At 40.8% G+C, this 18335-nt stretch overlaps 2 protein-coding genes across 7 annotated transcripts; both read left to right on the forward strand.

Annotated features, from left to right (window-relative positions):
* The first annotated feature begins 272 nt into the window (after positions 1-272).
* Positions 273-10230, forward strand: fam110b (family with sequence similarity 110 member B). Of its 5 annotated transcripts, none has more exons than XM_088396975.1 (6): positions 273-412; positions 4582-4719; positions 5268-5458; positions 5550-5790; positions 5878-6269; positions 6345-10230. In XM_088396975.1, exons 4-6 carry the CDS (start codon positions 5668-5670, stop codon positions 7249-7251), a joined length of 1422 nt encoding a protein of 473 aa, XP_088253101.1. In that variant the 5' UTR covers positions 273-412; positions 4582-4719; positions 5268-5458; positions 5550-5667; the 3' UTR covers positions 7252-10230. The 5 variants fall into 5 exon arrangements, with proteins under 5 accessions (XP_088253101.1, XP_088253100.1, XP_088253104.1 ...); XM_088396974.1 differs by having other exon boundaries at positions 5268-5329; XM_088396978.1 differs by having other exon boundaries at positions 5272-5329.
* A 579-nt stretch (positions 10231-10809) lies between these two features.
* Positions 10810-18072, forward strand: atg10 (ATG10 autophagy related 10 homolog (S. cerevisiae)). Of its 2 annotated transcripts, none has more exons than XM_088396271.1 (9): positions 10810-10926; positions 11419-11522; positions 11592-11732; positions 12004-12163; positions 12477-12574; positions 12646-12743; positions 12870-13009; positions 13165-13199; positions 17915-18072. In XM_088396271.1, exons 2-7 carry the CDS (start codon positions 11421-11423, stop codon positions 13003-13005), a joined length of 735 nt encoding a protein of 244 aa, XP_088252397.1. In that variant the 5' UTR covers positions 10810-10926; positions 11419-11420; the 3' UTR covers positions 13006-13009; positions 13165-13199; positions 17915-18072. The 2 variants fall into 2 exon arrangements, with proteins under 2 accessions (XP_088252397.1, XP_088252398.1); XM_088396272.1 differs by lacking the exon at positions 17915-18072 and adding an exon at positions 13660-14591.
* The last annotated feature ends 263 nt before the right edge of the window (positions 18073-18335 follow it).

Consider the following 18335-nt stretch of genomic DNA (forward strand, 5'->3'; position numbering starts at 1 on the left):
TCCATTTTGTGATCATTCGAGTTGCACAAAACACCTATCCAGATAAATCGAGCGACTAATTGTGATTGGATTTTACTTTCAAAACTAAGTCGTATTTGTCACGTAAATATGAAATACGACATTTGTCAAATTCATATTCTTGGAATTTCATGATCTTTGGAAAATAATACATTTGTTTTTAGTAGTTACTTAATCGTTATTGGTTAACTTTTAGATCGTCCATCAAATAACGGTGCCATCCCACCGTGGCCTTTTATTGTGAAAGTCATGAGCGGACATAGTCGTGCTCATGCCAAATGACGTGCAGTATTGCTCTCGGCTGCGAACAGGATGCTGTCAGGCCGAAAAGACGCACCGACCAAGCGATGGCAACTGTAGCTGCATCCTTTGTTTACCTGGCCTAAACAAAAAGGTAAGAGCCGTTAATCAACATTATGACGACGCTAATGTAGCAGATGGCTTTTATCCTAGAAAGCAGAAAATGCATCATCCGCGGTACGCGGTACTTGTAGCGCCTCTTAAAATTGCTGTGATGCTTGAACATAGCCATTGTTCTCAAACTGTCAAATAAGCAGTAGCCCGATCACGTTCATTTGATACGGTACACCTTTATTATGATGAAGAGAAGTAGTGTGAGTAGTGAAGGTAAGCTTTTAATATGTTAAGAAATCTCTGTGTGTCGGCACGGTGGAGCAGCTAGCTTCCATGCATGGCGGTGCTGTGATGTCGGCGAGGGTTTGGCATTGCTTTGCTGCATCACCAGCGCGTGCGTGCGTGCGCAGGTAGACTTTGTGTTTACGTCGTGCTTCGATGTAGCATCGCTCACCCCCATCACCGATCACCGACAGAGCTTCCGGTTTGCCTGCACGATATGAATGTGAGAGCAGTTGCCTCTATTTTTTTTTAGAAGCGTTTGCTTTTCTGTAGACACATCCCCTTATAAACTTTAGCGGCCAAACCGTTTTGCAGTGATTAGAATATAGAACAAAGAGAACAGCCATTGATTGATTTGGCAAACTATGACATTGCAACCAGTCACAAATTTTGCATAAAAATGCAAAATATCAGATGATCCCAATCTAGCCACTACTTCATGCTTTTGTGCGGCCATGAGAGAGTACTTGCATACATTCTCGCAGTTAGTGATTTGGTGCAGATATTTTCATGATGTTAACCTTGCCATGTAGTCTGGGATAAGTCATGGAGTTTTTACATCAGGGGCCCCAGTGGAAAATCTGCTGACAATGCACTGCTTCTGTCTGCATTCATGATGACTAATGCTGGATAATTTAGTGCAGGCAAACACAAACAGTCAGGAATTGTCCTGGCTCTGATTGGAGTTATAGTGTTTGGCCCAGGGCTGCTCTGGTTATGAACTGTTGGCTCTGTTTTTTTTTTTTTTTTTTTAAATAAACAAACATACTGTAACTATACTCTCAACAGACATTCTCCTCCACTGAGAACATTGACAACTGACGTATATACAAGGATTTTGAAATAGAAATTTTGTCCGGTTCCTTCACTGATTCCCAGCAAGGCATGGGAAGAGGGAAGGCAGGGGGTTGGCTGTTTTGCTGAGCAGAAAGTGGTGCTGCACAGGGAAAGGCAAAATAACCCACGGACTACTGCTGAGAGCTCTGTAAACTTACTAGCAAGTCTAAAAACACTACTGCGTGTCCACACCACCCACTCACAGTGATCGCTAACAACAAAAAGACTATATTATTATTTTATGATAATGAAGTATTTTGTTGAAGTTAAAATAAAAATGATATAATGGAAAATAATTGAATTTGGATTAAAAATCTGACATGATACAACCTGGCCTGTTTACTGCAGTCGAAACACCAATATCACCCTTCTCATTAGTACAATAACAATAATGAAATAAACTCAATACATGTAATACAAAATTCATTTAACTTTTATAAAATCGTTCATTTGTATTTAATTCATTATTATTTTAATCTTTAACTATCCCGGTGATGCAATTGACAATAGATTCTCATTTGCAATATCAACCTATCAGCAGACAGAAAAGGATATAGTTACATATTTACAAGTTAATTTACAATATTAGTTGGAAGAATGTCAGTCTGAATGGTTGGCAGCCCTGCACTAGACCATTCTCAGGCTCTGTTGAATATATTGTATGTTCACAGCAATGTTAGATAATATTTTATTATGTAAGGCAGATTTTCTCAGCGGCATCTGCTCCTGATGGTACGTATGTCCATACTTTATTCGAACAGCTGCAACTAGGATTTAGTCATGAATGTTTTCCTAAGATTGGATTTTCGGAGCTCTTGTATAACTAACTAATATTGCTTGTTCTAAGAATGTCCTCTGGTCATCCCTTTGCTGTCCATATAAAAGTAAAATTGGTACTGAGTGAATCGAAAATCAAAGCGAATCAATTCAAATCAAGCCCTTGTGGATCGAATCGACTCAATTTTGAAAATCTAAATGAATACCCAGTCCTTATTATTAGTTTTTATTGTTGTTCTATTATTATTTGTGGTATTATTGTTCTTCCTCTTAATGTTCTCATCATTGTTGTCATTTTTATTATTGGCATATTTATTGTTTATTGTGGTTTCTTTTGTTAGAGCTCATGTACAAGACTTTGTTAAAAGTGTAGTTGTTAAAGTGCTCACCCTTTAAATAAGGTCGAGTTGAGGTCTTCTCTAAATCTTTAAGCGTTACTCAGTAGCTCTGTGCTAAACCCATTAGTTTGGCTACAACGGTGCTGTAGCTTAGTGCTTGGTTACCCCTTTAGACAGCGGTTCCAGTGTTCTACTATATTTATTTTTTTATTCTATATTCTGGCCTATTTTATATGTATAGGGATATATTTAAGAAAACAACTATGGCCATGGATGTATTGTTGTCCCTGTTGTCGACACAGCATTCATGTGTTGTGATGTAATATTAAGCTCGTTGTGAGGTCGAACTTGCTTTTTGCGATGGGCAACAATGTGTACCGTGATTGTGTGCTTCCTCCTTCGTCAGGTTATCAAATGCTTGATAACTGTTTGGAATTCCAGAAACTGCTCTTGTGGTAAGCTCATTCACTTTATTGTCATATGTAGCTGGTTGGTGGACCACAGTTGTGACATGAGAGCCAAAAAAAATAATTTGTTCAAATCCAGGTCAAAATGATATATGCGTTAAAACAAACCTTCCTGCTATGTGCGTGGACACATTTTATAATTTATTTGATTAACCTAAATCAGAAGTTAAAGGGTCAGCTGCTTTGAGAATCTCAGCATGTGTTTAGTCTGCAGGGGCAGCACGGGGGAGCTCCTCACTTTTGTGATGTCACAAAGCCAGGACCTGGTCGTTTTCTTGAATAATGCGAGGCTGGTGCTTAGAGAGAAGGAAGAATTGGCGAATATAGATAAACACTACTTTGTGGGTGTTTGGTGAGTAAAATGCATTTTTACGTGGCTAAGAGCTCACAATAATTGATTCAGTATCCTTTCAACACTTTCTGAAATCACATGAACTGATTATTGAATTATTCATTAGGAGCAGCCCAAACATCTTTTAAATAATGTCATTGGAATTTGATTATTTTTACAAGCAATAAAAAAATGGGGGGGATATTTAGATCTGAAATTTTAGTCAATAGCTTTCACACCAATTTCACTGTTCATCAACATCACATGACCATAGGAAACATTACTTTGTGACATAGGCTACCAGGATGTAATATCTTTGTCTTGGAAAAGGATTAAATTATTTAGTTCTGCATCAAAGTAAACAAAAAAAACAAAAGCACTCCATTGTAAGTTGTTTGTGTTGTACTTTTTAATTGTTGCATTTGTCATTTTTATTAGTTAGCCCCTTGCCTAAATAATTGGCTAACTATGTGGCTGTCTTACTTACATGTTACAAATATAATAATGTGGATTACACACAGCTCACTTTGTCGGCCTCCAAGGGCTGAAAGCCTGTAATAAGATTAGAAGACTCGCTGGAATCTGGTAGTGAATTTAAGATCTACAGGAGTTCGAGGTGATATAGGGGTCATTCTTTTCACTTTCACAAGACATGCAAAACTCTTTTTGTTATTTCTGAGGCAATACATGATTATTAGAGCAACATAAATGTTGTGTTTGCAACTGATAATTGGTTTTCACCAATGTTTGTATCATTCCAGACAAGCAATCCCTCTTTGATCCGCCTAGGGGCAGTGTTGCTGTCTTTATTGAACAGGAGAGCTGTCTCCCTGTGTGAAATCAAAAAATCATAAAACATATAAAGGCTCGTTTTCTGCTTTTCAGTCTCCAGTTTTCAAATGAGAAACGGGCACGTGTTCGCTGATCCACAAACGCATATTCACACCCATGCAGAATTGAATATTTACAGATGATTAATGCACACACAATAATAATAATGATAAATAACACGTGAAAATCACAGAATCAGAAGAACATGTAAAAATGATGAATATATTTGTGAATCCGAAAAATTTGTATTTGATTAATTGACACAAATCTCTTGTGGTAGATGATTTACCACTGACAAACTATATTTTTGTTGGTGATCTATTGTCAATGTTTGTGTCTTTGACAGCTGTAGTTCCCTCCGACAACCAGCAGTACCTGGAGGAGAAGAGGGAGGCATCACGTTGTACCAGCCAAAGTTTGGAAAACTGAAGTGGCAATCGCATTCCTTCAGTCCATGCTATGAAAAACTACAGATGTAACTCCGGTAAGTGCATTTTTGATGATTTTCTTTCTATTTTTATATTATGCACTGAATTATTAATTAACATTATTTGTTGTTATTGTCGGTGGCACAGTTGTCAGTTTCGTTTCATTCTGCACTTTTATTCATTTACTTTATATAAATCCTACATTTAGAGTTGGGTGATTTTTTTTTTTTTTTTTAGTTTGATTTTGGACTTCAATTCTCTTTTGCAGCGAGTGTTCTGCTTTTTGTCCAAAATAAACAAAAGGGCTTTCAAAATATTTGTCATTGCTTTAATAGAACTTTACGCATCAAAAATACCATGCTACTGGTATTAGTGAGTATTTGAGTTGAATATTGGCAACTGGTATCAGCTTAAAAATAAAAGTGGCACTGTATAAAACAGCCCGAGTGTGCATATGTGTGTGTGCATGTGTGGGAGCTTGAAGCACTCTGTTATAAATGTGTCTCTTATCTAATCCTGATTTTGTTGCTAGGTGCATGATGCCATTTTTAACATTATTGCAAACCCTGGTGTTTTTTCTTTTTTCCCTTTTGTTCTATTTCAGATAGTGAGGAGAGCTGAAGCCATGGTGTAAACTGACAGTTTTCCTTTCCTCCACATCCTCTGGTATCCATTCACCACTGCATGCACACAAACACACACACACTCGTACGCATGCACATTCTTGTCTCTTCCAGTCTGTCCTTGAGCTTGTTCTTGCTGGATGAATGTAATTGGGCTCACTAAAGACTAAAAGTAAGAATTCCTCTCGGAATTAAATATTTGTCCAGAGTCAAGTTGAAGATTCACCGGTTCTTCTTGGTGATGGTGTCTTTCCTGTCTGTAGGTGGTCTCTTTTCCACGTTGTGTCTTCATGTTTTGGGGGTCCTTCAGTGCCCCCGCCCTCTGTCAACCCCCCTGCTCCTGCTGCCACCACGGCCGGCCACCCCAGACACTCAGTTGCCATGCCAACAGAGACATTGTCTCCAGCTCTGCCAGATAGCAAGGCCACTGGCACTGCAACACCTTTCAGTTCTACTGTACCCCTCCGAATCCTTAACAAGGGCCCAGACTACTTCAGGAGACAAGTACTGGTTCTTCACTCAGCACTCAACTCCATCTTGACTTAAATCTGATTTTTTTTTTGGTGTTAATATTATATTGATCTATTTCAGGTTGAACCCAACCCGAAACGTCTCAGCGCTGTTGAGAGACTTGAAGCTGACAAAGCAAAGTATGTTAAGAGCCAAGAAGTTATCAACGCTAAACAGGAACCAATCAAACCACCCATTTTGGCCAAGCCTCCAATTGTTCTTTCTAAGAGAACTGGAGTGTGTGGTGGAGTCCACGGAGGCGGAGTACCTTTCAAACCTTCAAATAACAACGCTAAGTCAGACACATGTGCAACGAGCAGCAAACGGGAAAATCTAAATTTGGAGATCCTAAAAAATCTTCTTAACTCGTCGTCTTCTTCGGGTGCGGGCTCTGACGGGCTCGGCGGTGGAGCTAAGAGTGCTGTGTTGATGAGGTCATCTGGGGGACTGACAAGGAGTTGGACACCTTCCAGGTAAAAGATGAATCAGTTGTGTTTTTATTTTACCTTAACTTGGGTACTAATCATTTCAATGTTTTATGCTCCTAGGATGCCGTTAACCTACCGATCCACAATGGCTCTGAATGAACAATCACGAGACTCTGCTCCCAGTCCAAGTACCTCACATTCCCTGCGCTCATTTTCCCATTCCTTGAAGGTTCCTCCAGGCAGTAGCGGTGGACGGTGCAGTCCACAGCTGGTAGGGAACCTCAATCTCAGCAGAGTATTAGATGAAAGAGGACGTGAAGGAGGGGTTACGGAACGATCGCGGTCTCCACTTCCGCCGCTGCTGACTTCCCATTCCTCCTCCGACCTTCTGCGACTGTGCAACGGCAAGCCGCTCCGCGCTGCTCGATCCAGCAGCTCCTCAGCTCCGCCACTCCCCCCGAAACCGAACCCTGCTTCCCTCCCACCTCCTACCCTCTCATTATTACTGCCTCCCCCTCGTACAAACGTATCCCCGTCACCTTGCAACAAAACAACCCTTCAGTCGCTGCCATGTGATGTCGGAGAAGCTGCCAATCCCTCAAAAGATCCCAACCTGGAGTTGGAGCTGGGTTCCTCTGTAGCACGTCGTTCCTCTCTACATAGATCAAAATCAGACCTGTCGGACAGGTATGCCCGAGCTGGAGCTGACGTGGAACGTTTTTTTAACTATTGTGGCCTCGACCCCGAGGAACTGGAGGCAGTTGGTCCAGAGAACTTTGCACGAGCCAATTCGGACATTGTGAGCTTGAACTTCAGATCGGCTTCCATGATTTCCTCTGACTGCGACCAGTCACGGCGGTCTTCAAACGACGGATTGTCGGATGGGGACGAAGGAGAAGATGAGGATGAGGAGGCCGGAGAGCGAGTTCCTTACGGCATCTCTGCTGTGGAACGTAACGCAAGAGTCATTAAATGGCTGTACAGCATCAAACAAGCGAGAGAGACTCAAAAGGTCTCGCATGTCTAGGTAGTCTTCAAAACTGCTTCTCGTCTGTGATGTGATTTTTCTCATTGCTCCAAGACGGCTTTTGAGAATGACCTGGACAGAAAGAAAACAAAAAATGACATCAGCAAAAGAATAGAACTTAAACACACGTACAAACTTTTATGAACATCAAATAGTTCCTTTGGGAGTATTTTGGGACGCTGTGCACTGACAAATGTTCACATGTTGGATTCAGCAACACGAACAATGTGACTGCCTCATGACAAAGAGCTACTGACCTATCATAGCGGACAATCCATCAATTCACATCTAGTTAAATGAAATGAAATTCGCTCTGGGTCCTCTGAATCATAACCCGCTTTGCCCGTTCAGCTGTTAAAATAGGTCAAGTGATGTGCATGAAAGAGACACAGTGGACCAATCAAACCTTGAGGAAAATAAGGATGGAACTGTCATGGCTATTTCAGATTTTACATTCACACAAAGTGCCATGTTTCCTCAAATAGTCACCAGGACTCTTAATAGATGCCTGAAGGCGTCTCCACAAAGACATTTTTTTTTCTCACTGAAAAAAAAAAAATCAGGTCGTGGCAGTACATTTATACTAATTTCTATGAAGTTGGCCTCATGAATTGAAATTGATAATGTGGGCCTGAAGAATACATGGCTGCTACATTTGGCTGTTGCCTATATAAACATCCGTGGCCACTGTTTGAAGAAATGCGGCACTTGATGAAATCAATGTTACAGCTCCACGTTGTTTATGCCATATTTATGAACAAGAGCCCTCAAGCAGAAGCAGAGCCATCTATAACATCACCCTTGATTATCTTGTTAGGAAAGATCAAAATTCTTTTCAGAAATGTTTTTATTGCATTGTCAATGTATCAAGTAAATGAAAAGAAATAGTGACCTCTTAAAGTCGGTTATGCAGGTGCACCATGTGATCACATTTAGGTCATTCATATTTCTTAGGTTTTTAAATGAAAAAGAAACAACAGAAAAGTTCATTTGTCTTAATGCAGTGGTTCTTAACCTTGTTGAAGGTACCGAACCCCATAAGTTTCATATGCGCGTTCACCGAACCCCTCTTTAGTGGAAAAAAAATAATCCAATTCAAGACATAGATGTTTTTTACGGGTGCACAAAATGAGCCGTGCATGAACGTCACCTTGTTCAAAGAATAAAACCAACACAATGCATGAACTCACAACAAATGACATACCAGCACATCAGTGTGACTTCTGCTGTTGCCTTTGCAAGACCAGTTCAGATATGAGTTATCGCGAATTTACACGACATTAAACCCAGGTTAAGAACCACTGTCTTAATTCCATTTTTAATAAGGTGGTTTATTCCATGGGAGGAAGAAAAACACAAATATGACAGAATCAAATATTGTGTCACACGCCGTTTAACCGACATTGGACCAATGAGTGCTTTTGCAAATAAATGTACTTTCATCTTTATCATTTTATATTTCACAAGATCATTTGTGGGTTCCATTTTTTTATGAATTCAAAATCTTCTTTTTTTTTTCTTAGCCGCATGTTCAAATTAGAACAAAGTTCACATTGAGTCACATCCATTGCATTTGAGTTATTTCAGTGTTATTGTTGGATCTTGAAAATGCTCTCGGGGGTTCTGCCAACGAGTGGGGAGGATTCAAAATGGTTTACATAAGTGCTGCTTCTTTTGTGGGTGGATCATACACACCTGATTCCCCCTCAAGCTAAAATTCAAAGTTATGCTGGCACTGTCTGTCCACTGAATACAATTCAAAGTGACTGGGAGAAAATGAATATATCAGCTGTATCATTGCATGACATTGACAGTGAGACATCAGATTATTAACTTTAGTTAAAGCAATACTAATAACATGTCTGTTCACTGTTACAGGACATTGTGGTCATGTCGTGCCGGTGTTCTCCAACTAAGGTGTTTGTAGATGCTTTTGCTACTAATGACATCCTTGCATTATGTAGAACAAATAGTTTTCCAGCTCCCGATAAGCAAGTCTCCTAATTGTACGTGCTTCAGCTTGACCCCCCCCAGTTTACATCTTTACATTGAGTGACCTCCATTTTCATTCTCTGCTTCAGGATGTCAGAGGAAAGCAATGTCACTGTCACAATTTCGATCAATGATAAAGAGAATAGGTTAGAGCTAACTTGAGTGGCTTTGCAAGCTTGATTCTTAGCCAAACAAAAATATTTTAGCCAGATGTAGAAAGTCACCGGTAAAGACGGCTACAAAAACAACAATGGGACACCAGCATCTTAACGAGAATCAAATGTTTTCAAAACTGAGAACCTATTTTCAGCGTATTTAAATGAAAATGGCATCCGTCTATGTAAATAATAGATTCCAGCTGTTTTCTGTTCTGAGGGGAGACTCGCAGTCCCGCACTTTGAAAACCTGCTTTCGGTATTTGAGCACTTGACAAACTATTTCTTCTGCATTCTTCTAAAAGTGAAGGGAAGCTAGTCCAATTTCCTGCTAAAGGTTAAGCAAGTATCCATCCATCCGTTATGTTGCTGTTGAATACCCTTGTCCTGTCATTTGTGTTTTTCCAGTGGAATCCAGAAAAAAAAAGTCACTGTCAGCATTAAGTAAACAAGAGTGTATTGTTCTTGCAATGTCATCATACTATCAGTTCTGTCTAAAAGATATGAAGTTCTTCTGTGGTACTTTTTCTCTCTCAGTGTAAATGATAAAAGAAAAAAAATTATAATTGCTTCTGGGGGGAAATCAATGTGTGGATTTCTGTTTTTGGTTCGTACGTTTCAAGGTTTGCATTTTAGAAAAAATTCCAAGCAACATTCTTGGGTAACTGCCCTCAGAACCGAGCTGTCTGATCTAACCTCGGCAAAAAGCTTCGTGTTGGCTGTGTTTTGCTGTGGAAACATTCCATTTTACTTGACTAAAAATAAAAACATTCATGTTTAGGTTCTTCTATTTTGCATTATTCCAATAAAAGGATTTTTGCCATTGACTGAACTGCAGTTTTTTCTTTGACCAACATAATAAAATTCCTGGTTTGGGCTGATATTTATTTGAAGAAAGAAATGATTAAAATGCCATCACATTTTTAAACATAAAAATCCAAATCAGTAATCAAAAATGGGCAGGACAGTTTGTGGTAATATTCGTTAGAAAAAATCTTAAATCACAGCAGATTATTTTACGGAGATATATTCGCTTTCGCCAATCTGTGTATCATCACTGCCATCTACTGGTGAAAATAAATACAACACCTACGAATGAACGACTAACAGAACCAACCCAAATACTTAATATAAATATAAATATATAACAAAATATAATCAGTATGAGGATGGCTGCGTGATGTACGCATGTTCTGCTAATAAAGGCACAGGGGCAAGAAATAATAAACCTGCTGTTGACTTAATTATCTTGTATGTCACGTCAGTTGATAAATGTGTATTTTTTTCTGCAGTCGAATTAGACGTAACCTGCTCGCCCCCCAAAATATATTTGATTTAAATGTCGTTGGTCTTTTTTTTTTTCCGTACGTTCTGTTACAGATTTTTTGTGACGCTGAGTGACGTCATCTAGGGGGCGGACACCAGCAGTCACGTGATTTGTTGTGATGACAGTTTGGTTCCGTCTTCCATGCCGCTGGTTTCTCCCGTGCTATAAGAGCAATTGTTTGGAATGTATCTCAAGAAATCGGTAAGATTTTGCCACTCAAAGTCGTCATAGAATAGCAATCGTTTACCTGCACGCAAATGCGTTAAACGAATTTGTCACACAATATTACATTGCTGTTTGTGAGCGCGACCAAAATAGCAAGAATGTACTATTGCTTTTGAATTTATGTTTGTCAACATTCTGTATCGTTTTCGCTACCGCAATAAACAACTAAAGTTAGCCTTTTAGCCCCCTTGATTTTGGATGCCGGGATGACGTTCGAGTCAAACCGGTGCCTAATTAACAACATTGTACAATAATGCCTCTGAGTTGCCGTAGCGAGAAGTGAAGTCTCCTCCGGCCATCTTGCGTTGCCATCCGGTCTGCCATGCATCTTTTGGGAACGAGGGAGGGAATTTTATGCCAATCGTCCATGAGAAGGATCGACCGATATTTATGGGCTTAGTTGGAATTCACAAGGTTTTTACATAGCTTTATTTACGGAGGCATCATAATCATATTCTTTCTGTGCAGAAATGAGCTGTCTCCAGGGTGCTGAAAACTTCCATCAATGCTGTCAGGTCCTCCTCAAGCTGTCTGATCAATTAAGAGATGGCTGGAGTTGGGAGCCCATCCAGGTGAAGAATTGATACTCTATGGCAAAGATATCTGTTGTGCATGTGTGACTAATGTGAGTTTACCATCAGGGTTCAGAGGAGGGCTACATGAGAAAGACTGCTCTCAAGTCAGTCTTCATAAATTCCCAGGCTACACGGAATCATGACGGCTCGAGTTCCGACTTAGAGTCACACACTTCTTGCGACACCATAGGTGATCAACTAGAACAGGTGAAAAATTGCTAGACCTGTCCATTTTTTTCTTGAAAAATGTTCATCAGATTTCTTTTCATTATTTATTTCACCCCTGTACGTCGGGTGTCGAGACTTTGGGCAGCATTGCCAACAATATGTCAGAGTCCTATACGATGAAAGTTAGACTGCTCTTTGTCACTGATTATGTTCCTAAATTAATAGTTGGAATTTCCAGGCACAGATTAGCGCAGAAGACAATAGATGCACGCATGAATGACGACTCATAAACTCTTTTCGTCCTCTCTAGGGTGCTGCAGCTGACGAAGCGGATGTTTACGGCTCAACTGATGACTTTGGTCATGAACATGATGAAGATGGAAGCAGAAGTTTACTTCAGTATGAGTATCACATCCTGTATTCCTGCAGCTATATGGCGCCTGTGCTCTATTTTAGAGCCTCCACTCTAGGTTAGTTCTTTTTATTCCCTTCATGACCACTAAGTGGGGTCAGTACATGCCGAATCATCCCGCAGGTTTGATTAAACATGCTATACTTGTGAGATGAAATCTAAAATTTCTGAGCAGTTGGGAACTATGGCACGTCGAATTTCAGTATTCTCTACAAAAAGCGGTGTGGCCACCTTCTTTTCAACCCTTATAATAACCCAGAATACAGAACTATAGAAAAATACATTTGAATCGTTCGGCTTCAATGACACCTAAATCTCGATGTTCCATTGCACTTATTTTATTTGATTTATTTCTTCTGTCTGTATATCAGAGGGAAGGAGTCTTTCTCTGGAGGAAGTGTGGAGTTTTGTTCATCCAAACTTCAGGTCGCGATTGCAGCACAGCCCGTTGACAACTATCACGCAGCAGGTAGTGTATCACTTTAATATGGATATTGAATGTGACTAAGGTATTTTATCAGCTATTTACTTCTGCGGCAGGAGCATCCACTGCTGGGTCAGCCTTTCTTTATGATCCATCCGTGTAAAACAGAAGAATTTATGAGACCAGTACTGCAGTTAGAAACAGAGCAACATAGGTAAGACGGAACAGACATGAGACTTAAGCTGGCTATCGTTTTCATCATTTCATGACTAGGAAGAGGGTGGTGTAATTTTATATACAAACAAACATATAAACGTGTTTTGTGCTTTTGTGTCTGTAGACAAGCGAACTACATTTTGACATGGCTCAGCGTGGTAGGCCCCCTGGTGGGTTTGGATGTTTCCCTCAAGTACTCCACCCTGCAGTCTCCTCCCACTCAGGCTGAAGCTTCTCTGCAGCCCGTCTCACCATCTTGACTGTGTAGGTCAGAGGTCCTCAACCACCGGGCCGTGGACTGTTACCGGTCCGTGGGTCATTTGGTACCGGGCCGCACACAAAAAAAAACCATTTTTTTATCGACGATCAATTAATCAAAGTCAAGACGCTCGTCCCAGTCACGTAACCTGTTTCCCCAGTCGAGCCCGCAAAGCTACGGAGCAGATACTTAACGGTGAGTTTTATTTTTATGCAGTTTTCATTATAAATGTATTATTTATTTATATATTTATGTAAAGGCCGGTCCGTGAAAATATTGTCTGACACGTGACCGGTCCGTGGCGCAAAAAAAGGTTGGGAACCGCTAGTGTAGGTCACCGAAACAAATCCACTGTGACATGACAACACAATGTGCACTTATATCACCCGACTCCGTGTTTTGCATCTGTCCGCTGTCATTAACCTCAAAATTCCTGGAGAAGAAACAAAAGGATGAGCAAGTTGCAAATTGTCAGGGTTCCCACACATCCCAGAAACATGATTGAATCATTTTTCATGACTGTTCCCAGCCCCATCGTGGCGCCCACCAAAAAAAGTTGTGAAATATGTACTGCCGGCAGTGCCACAGTACTTTTACACAGGACGTTGGATAAATGTTGGGCTTTATTCCCCCCCCCCCCCCAAACCCCCATCAGGGCGTATATGAGGCAGTGGGCTGCCTGCATGATGATTGGATGATCTGTCTGAGGCGGAGCTGAGTTTCCCCTCATATGAATGCCCAGCAGCCGCAACTACACATTGCTACGTCTCGTTGCCATTGGACCCAACGCCGGCGTACCTGTGTGGCAGAAAGATCTCTTCCTCCCCCCCCCCATACTATATGAAAAATGACTTGCTTAAAAATATGCAGCTACTTTCTAATTTTCCATTAATTAGGCTCACTTGGGAGACTAATTATCAATGAGATTAATATCAGTTATCTCAACACATATGCATAACCCTTCCCAGAGCAACCCTCCCCTTTCTCCTCCAGACTCCCTCCTCCTGGCCATCTGCCTCTTTTGAGTCCAAGTCCAAGAAAGAATGAAGCCTCCCACTCTTAATGAGTTAGATGTGAGGATTAGATCTTAAAGTTCTGGATAAATACACATTGCATATGGTGATTAGGTTTATGCTACATATTTTTGTTTGTTGTTCATCAGTGGCGTGCATATAATCAGCTTGTTTGCATATGGAAAATGAAGTGTGTGTGTGTGTCTGTGTGTGTGTCCACTTTTGCACATTAGGCATCTGCTGTGGGGATTCATGGTACGAGAACAGTGAACCATATGCTATTATCAAGGTCACATGATTAACTCTGTGTGTGTGTGTGTGTGTGTGTGTGTGTGTGTGTGTGTGTGTGTATGTTTGCTGGTAGAAAATGTTTTGGGTGGTCCAATGTCAGTGTGTGTGGGCCATCACTTTCCCATATGTTTGTCTTGTATTTAGTGAGATTAAACATGCGTAGCTATTTAACATTCTGTATATTTCTGTTTGGATACCTATATTTAAATTTTTTTTTTTTTTTTAGGACGTAAGAAGAAAAATGTACTTGTAAAATCTGTCAATTAAATCTTTTTAATGGTCACTGCTTAAGTTAATTCTATGTTTATAATACTCCACTATTCAAGTAGATTGGCAAATTGATAACGAACTTGCAATTAATTAAATTACATAAAACAAAACATTTAAAGAGGTGGAGAGAGGCTTGCATTCATCATGTAAATATTTTTAAAAAATTGTTTTGCAGCGATAAGGAGTACACAAAAGACTGTACATTTAAAGAAATCAAACTAATTTCCTATTACTTCGGGGGAGGTAGCCGATTCTTTTGTAGTTTACTCGACTGATGTTTTTGTTCACCGTCTCATTGAAGTGCCCTTCATACGCCTCCCTAAGCAAACATACGGACTCATGCCCTTTCACAACAAATAGTCAGAGCCCCACTTGGTCCTAAGAGACACACACAGAGTAAGTAGCAGCTGCTGTCCACACACACATGCACACTCGCATACACACACGCGTGAACACACGCACACAGACACACACGTGTGCACACAACACACTGTTTTGTCATGCTTGTTTGCCATTTGTAAGGGTTGGTAAACATTGATACGCCTCCATTCACACAACTGGTATCCTGTGATATGAGCCTCAAGGATTTAATTATTCCATTTTTTCCATTATATATTTTAATGATGGCGGTATCATTGGTATTAATAGCCCAAGGATATATCTTGAATGACATTGTGCCCATCACCAGGAACACTGCACCTGGGACATTGAACATGAACATCCATCCATTTTCCATACCGCTTTCACTGGCGTGCCTATCACGGGGTGCAGTCTGAACTGGTTCACAGTTCAGAAGAGGTGCCGGGTCCCACTTCATGCTTCGGCCTTCCTTTGTGGAGTTTGCATGTTCTCCCCGAGCCTGCATGGGTACTACGTCTTCCTCCCGCATTCCCAAAACATGCACGGCAGAGCGATTGACCACTCCAAATTGTCCGCTGGTGTGATTGTGAGTGTGAATGGTTGCTCTGTGATTGGCTGGTGACCAGTTCAGGGTGTCGCCTCAAAGACTGAGGGGATAGGCTCCTGCACACCCGCGACCCTCGTGATGATAAGTGGTTTGGAAAATGAATGGATAGTGTTGGTGTCACTCTGTGGCTGAATGCTTCATTCAAGAGGTGTTGTCGGTCTCTCCCTCGCTCTCGCTCTCTCTCTTGCCCCTCCGCACCCCCTCCTCTCTGTTACACACATGCACTCTACACATGCACACACTGAGTGAAATTTTCCAGTACTGAGATGATAAGAGTGTGTCAGATTATTGCGACAGTTGCTGAATGAAGATGTTGGGCTGCTCAGCCATGGTACAATTTCCACTGCTGACATGAGCACACACCAGACAGCAGCATCCAGACTGGAATGCCATGGCTCGAGTGTATAGTGAGCAAATGCATAAAATGCACAAAGCAGAATCTATGGAATGTTTGGTATGTAGGCTACTGTAACTGTATTTCCTGACCAATACAATTGAACAGCATAGTCAAAGAATGAAGAAGGAAATTGAATGAGATTAGCATCTCATTAGTGTACGAGTCCATCACCGGGACGTCATGACAGTTTATCGTCATTAGGTCGAAAATATAACCACACTGTGACTTCTGTCAACTCCTGTATATTTGATCAGGAATCATGAGTCTGAGGTCTTAATTAATCAAAATCCATTGAGCTCTCTGATCAGGGCCTCAGGTAACTGGACTATCCAATATCACGCTGGACAAGCGAGATACAATCATTACCATTGTAGCATTAAAAAGAGCAAACCATTTTTAACACTTTAGATTGGTCAAAAATGATAAATAAATCATTAATAAATAAATAAATGGAAAAAAAAAGACACCCACACATGTAGTCAGACGAATTATATAAATTTTTGAAAAAAATATAAAATACATTTGATGGCACTGATAATTTACATTTGCAATATAAACAAGCAGTGGATCTAACCTGACAGCCAATCTTCCTAAATGCTTTGAATCCCACATTACAGCCATGCCACTGAACGTCAAGCTTAATTCCCTCACACGGCGTAATGAAGTGATTCCATATGACACCTCCAATTGGTGACTTTGGAGGTGTGCCCACCAGACGAGTTCATTGTCACACTGGCTTTGAAACAGTGAAATTAGAAAGGGAAATTCATCAGAGAGAATACTTATTGACCTATAAAAAATAAAACAAGATCTCTATTCTTTGTTTTTTAAGATATCATTGTGATACAACAATTTTGACAGTTGGGTTTCACCTCTTAAAAACAAATTGCATTTTCCTATCAGGAATTAAATCCTGAATTAAATGCTGTAAATACTATAAGTCACATAGGCTCTTTTGAACACGGATAATAAATTCCTGCTATTTGTAATTTCACTGGACAATTGTTGGTACAGAATTAGGAAAGGGTCAAAGCAAAGGACGTAACCTCAACAATAAAGACAGCAATCCAAGATAAACCAAGTCTCATCAATGTGACTGGCACCACTGATCAAATCATTTTAAATTGATCAATACTGCATATCCTTTACACAAGTACCACTATATAAAAAAAGAATGAATACAGGGTTGTTTAAAACAAACTAGGAGGAAAAACAATTACCTTGTCACCTTGATACAGACGACGTCAATATTTCTTTCAGTGAGGCAGAGTTTATCAGAGCTGGCCTTTCGTGAAAATCGAGTGAAAAGCTCTGCTGTCACTGATAGCCGTCACACGGATACACAAAGCATCCTGTTGTCAAGGTCACACAACTAGCTTCCCTTAGAAACCAACTGCATTCAAATGTTAAGCACAACTTAAAATGAAACATTAGGGATGGGAAATGGTGTAACTTAATTTATTATTTTGCTGCTATTAAGCAGTAATCGTTCATCCGTCCATCCATCCATCCATCCATCCATCCATCCATCCATCCATCCATCCATCCATCCATCCATCCATCCATCCATCCATCCATCCATCCATCCATCCATCCATCCATCCATCCATCCATCCATCCATCCATCCATCCATCCATCCATCCATCCATCCATCCATCCATCCATCCATCCATCCATCCATCCATCCATCCATCCATCCATCCATCCATCCATCCATCCATCCATCCATCCATCCATCCATCCATCCATCCATCCATCCATCCATCCATCCATCCAAATGTCACGTATCTGCGCCATCAGCACCTGGGACAGTTCCGTTTCTCTGCTCCTGCCCCTCCCTCCCCCATCTTCTGCTCATTACTCTCTTTAACTCTACTACTTATACCCTGCATCACTCCTGGTCGGTTCGCCTGTCTTGCTACTTGTCTGTTTGTTACCTGTTTCCTCTTCTGACTCCCTTTGCCGACCTAGCTTGCCTGTTGGCTCGACCGCTCCTGAATCCTGCCCGGCCCGACTCCCTGCCTGTCCCTGACTATGCCTCAGCTCTACATCCTGTCTGCCGGTTTGCTCGCTTTGCTTTGTTCTAGTCTCCCACTCCCTTTTCCTTAAATAAAGATGTTCATGTCAAACATAGTCATCATGCCTATCTCAGCAGACTTTGAGCGGGGAACACCATGAACTGTTCACCAGCCAATCGCAGGGCACACAGAGACGAACAACCATTTGCATTTACACCTACAGACAATTTGGAGTGGTCAATCTGAATACCATACATGATTTTAAAATGTGGGAGGAAGCTGGAGTGCCTAGAGAAAAATCCACACAGGAAGGCCGAAGCATGAATTGGAACCCTGCACTTCTGAACTGTGAGGCGGATGTGCTAACCAGTGCT

This window comes from Syngnathus floridae, chromosome 14 (assembly GCF_059516105.1).
Source record: "Syngnathus floridae isolate MCC-2025c chromosome 14, RoL_Sflo_1.0, whole genome shotgun sequence".
NCBI lineage: Eukaryota > Metazoa > Chordata > Actinopteri > Syngnathiformes > Syngnathidae > Syngnathus > Syngnathus floridae.

Bases quoted from the DNA above. Each gene is read 5' to 3' on its own strand.
- atg10 (XM_088396271.1), top strand. From the start codon at position 11,421: ATGAGCTGTCTCCAGGGTGCTGAAAACTTCCATCAATGCTGTCAGGTC. The intron at 11,523-11,591 runs GTGAAGAATTGA...GTTTACCATCAG, and splicing joins GGAGTTGGGAGCCCATCCAG to GGTTCAGAGGAGGGCTACAT. The intron at 12,164-12,476 runs GTTAGTTCTTTT...TCTGTATATCAG, and splicing joins TTTTAGAGCCTCCACTCTAG to AGGGAAGGAGTCTTTCTCTG.
- fam110b (XM_088396975.1), top strand. From the start codon at position 5,668: ATGCCAACAGAGACATTGTCTCCAGCTCTGCCAGATAGCAAGGCCACT. The intron at 5,791-5,877 runs GTACTGGTTCTT...GATCTATTTCAG, and splicing joins CAGACTACTTCAGGAGACAA to GTTGAACCCAACCCGAAACG. The intron at 6,270-6,344 runs GTAAAAGATGAA...TTATGCTCCTAG, and splicing joins AGGAGTTGGACACCTTCCAG to GATGCCGTTAACCTACCGAT.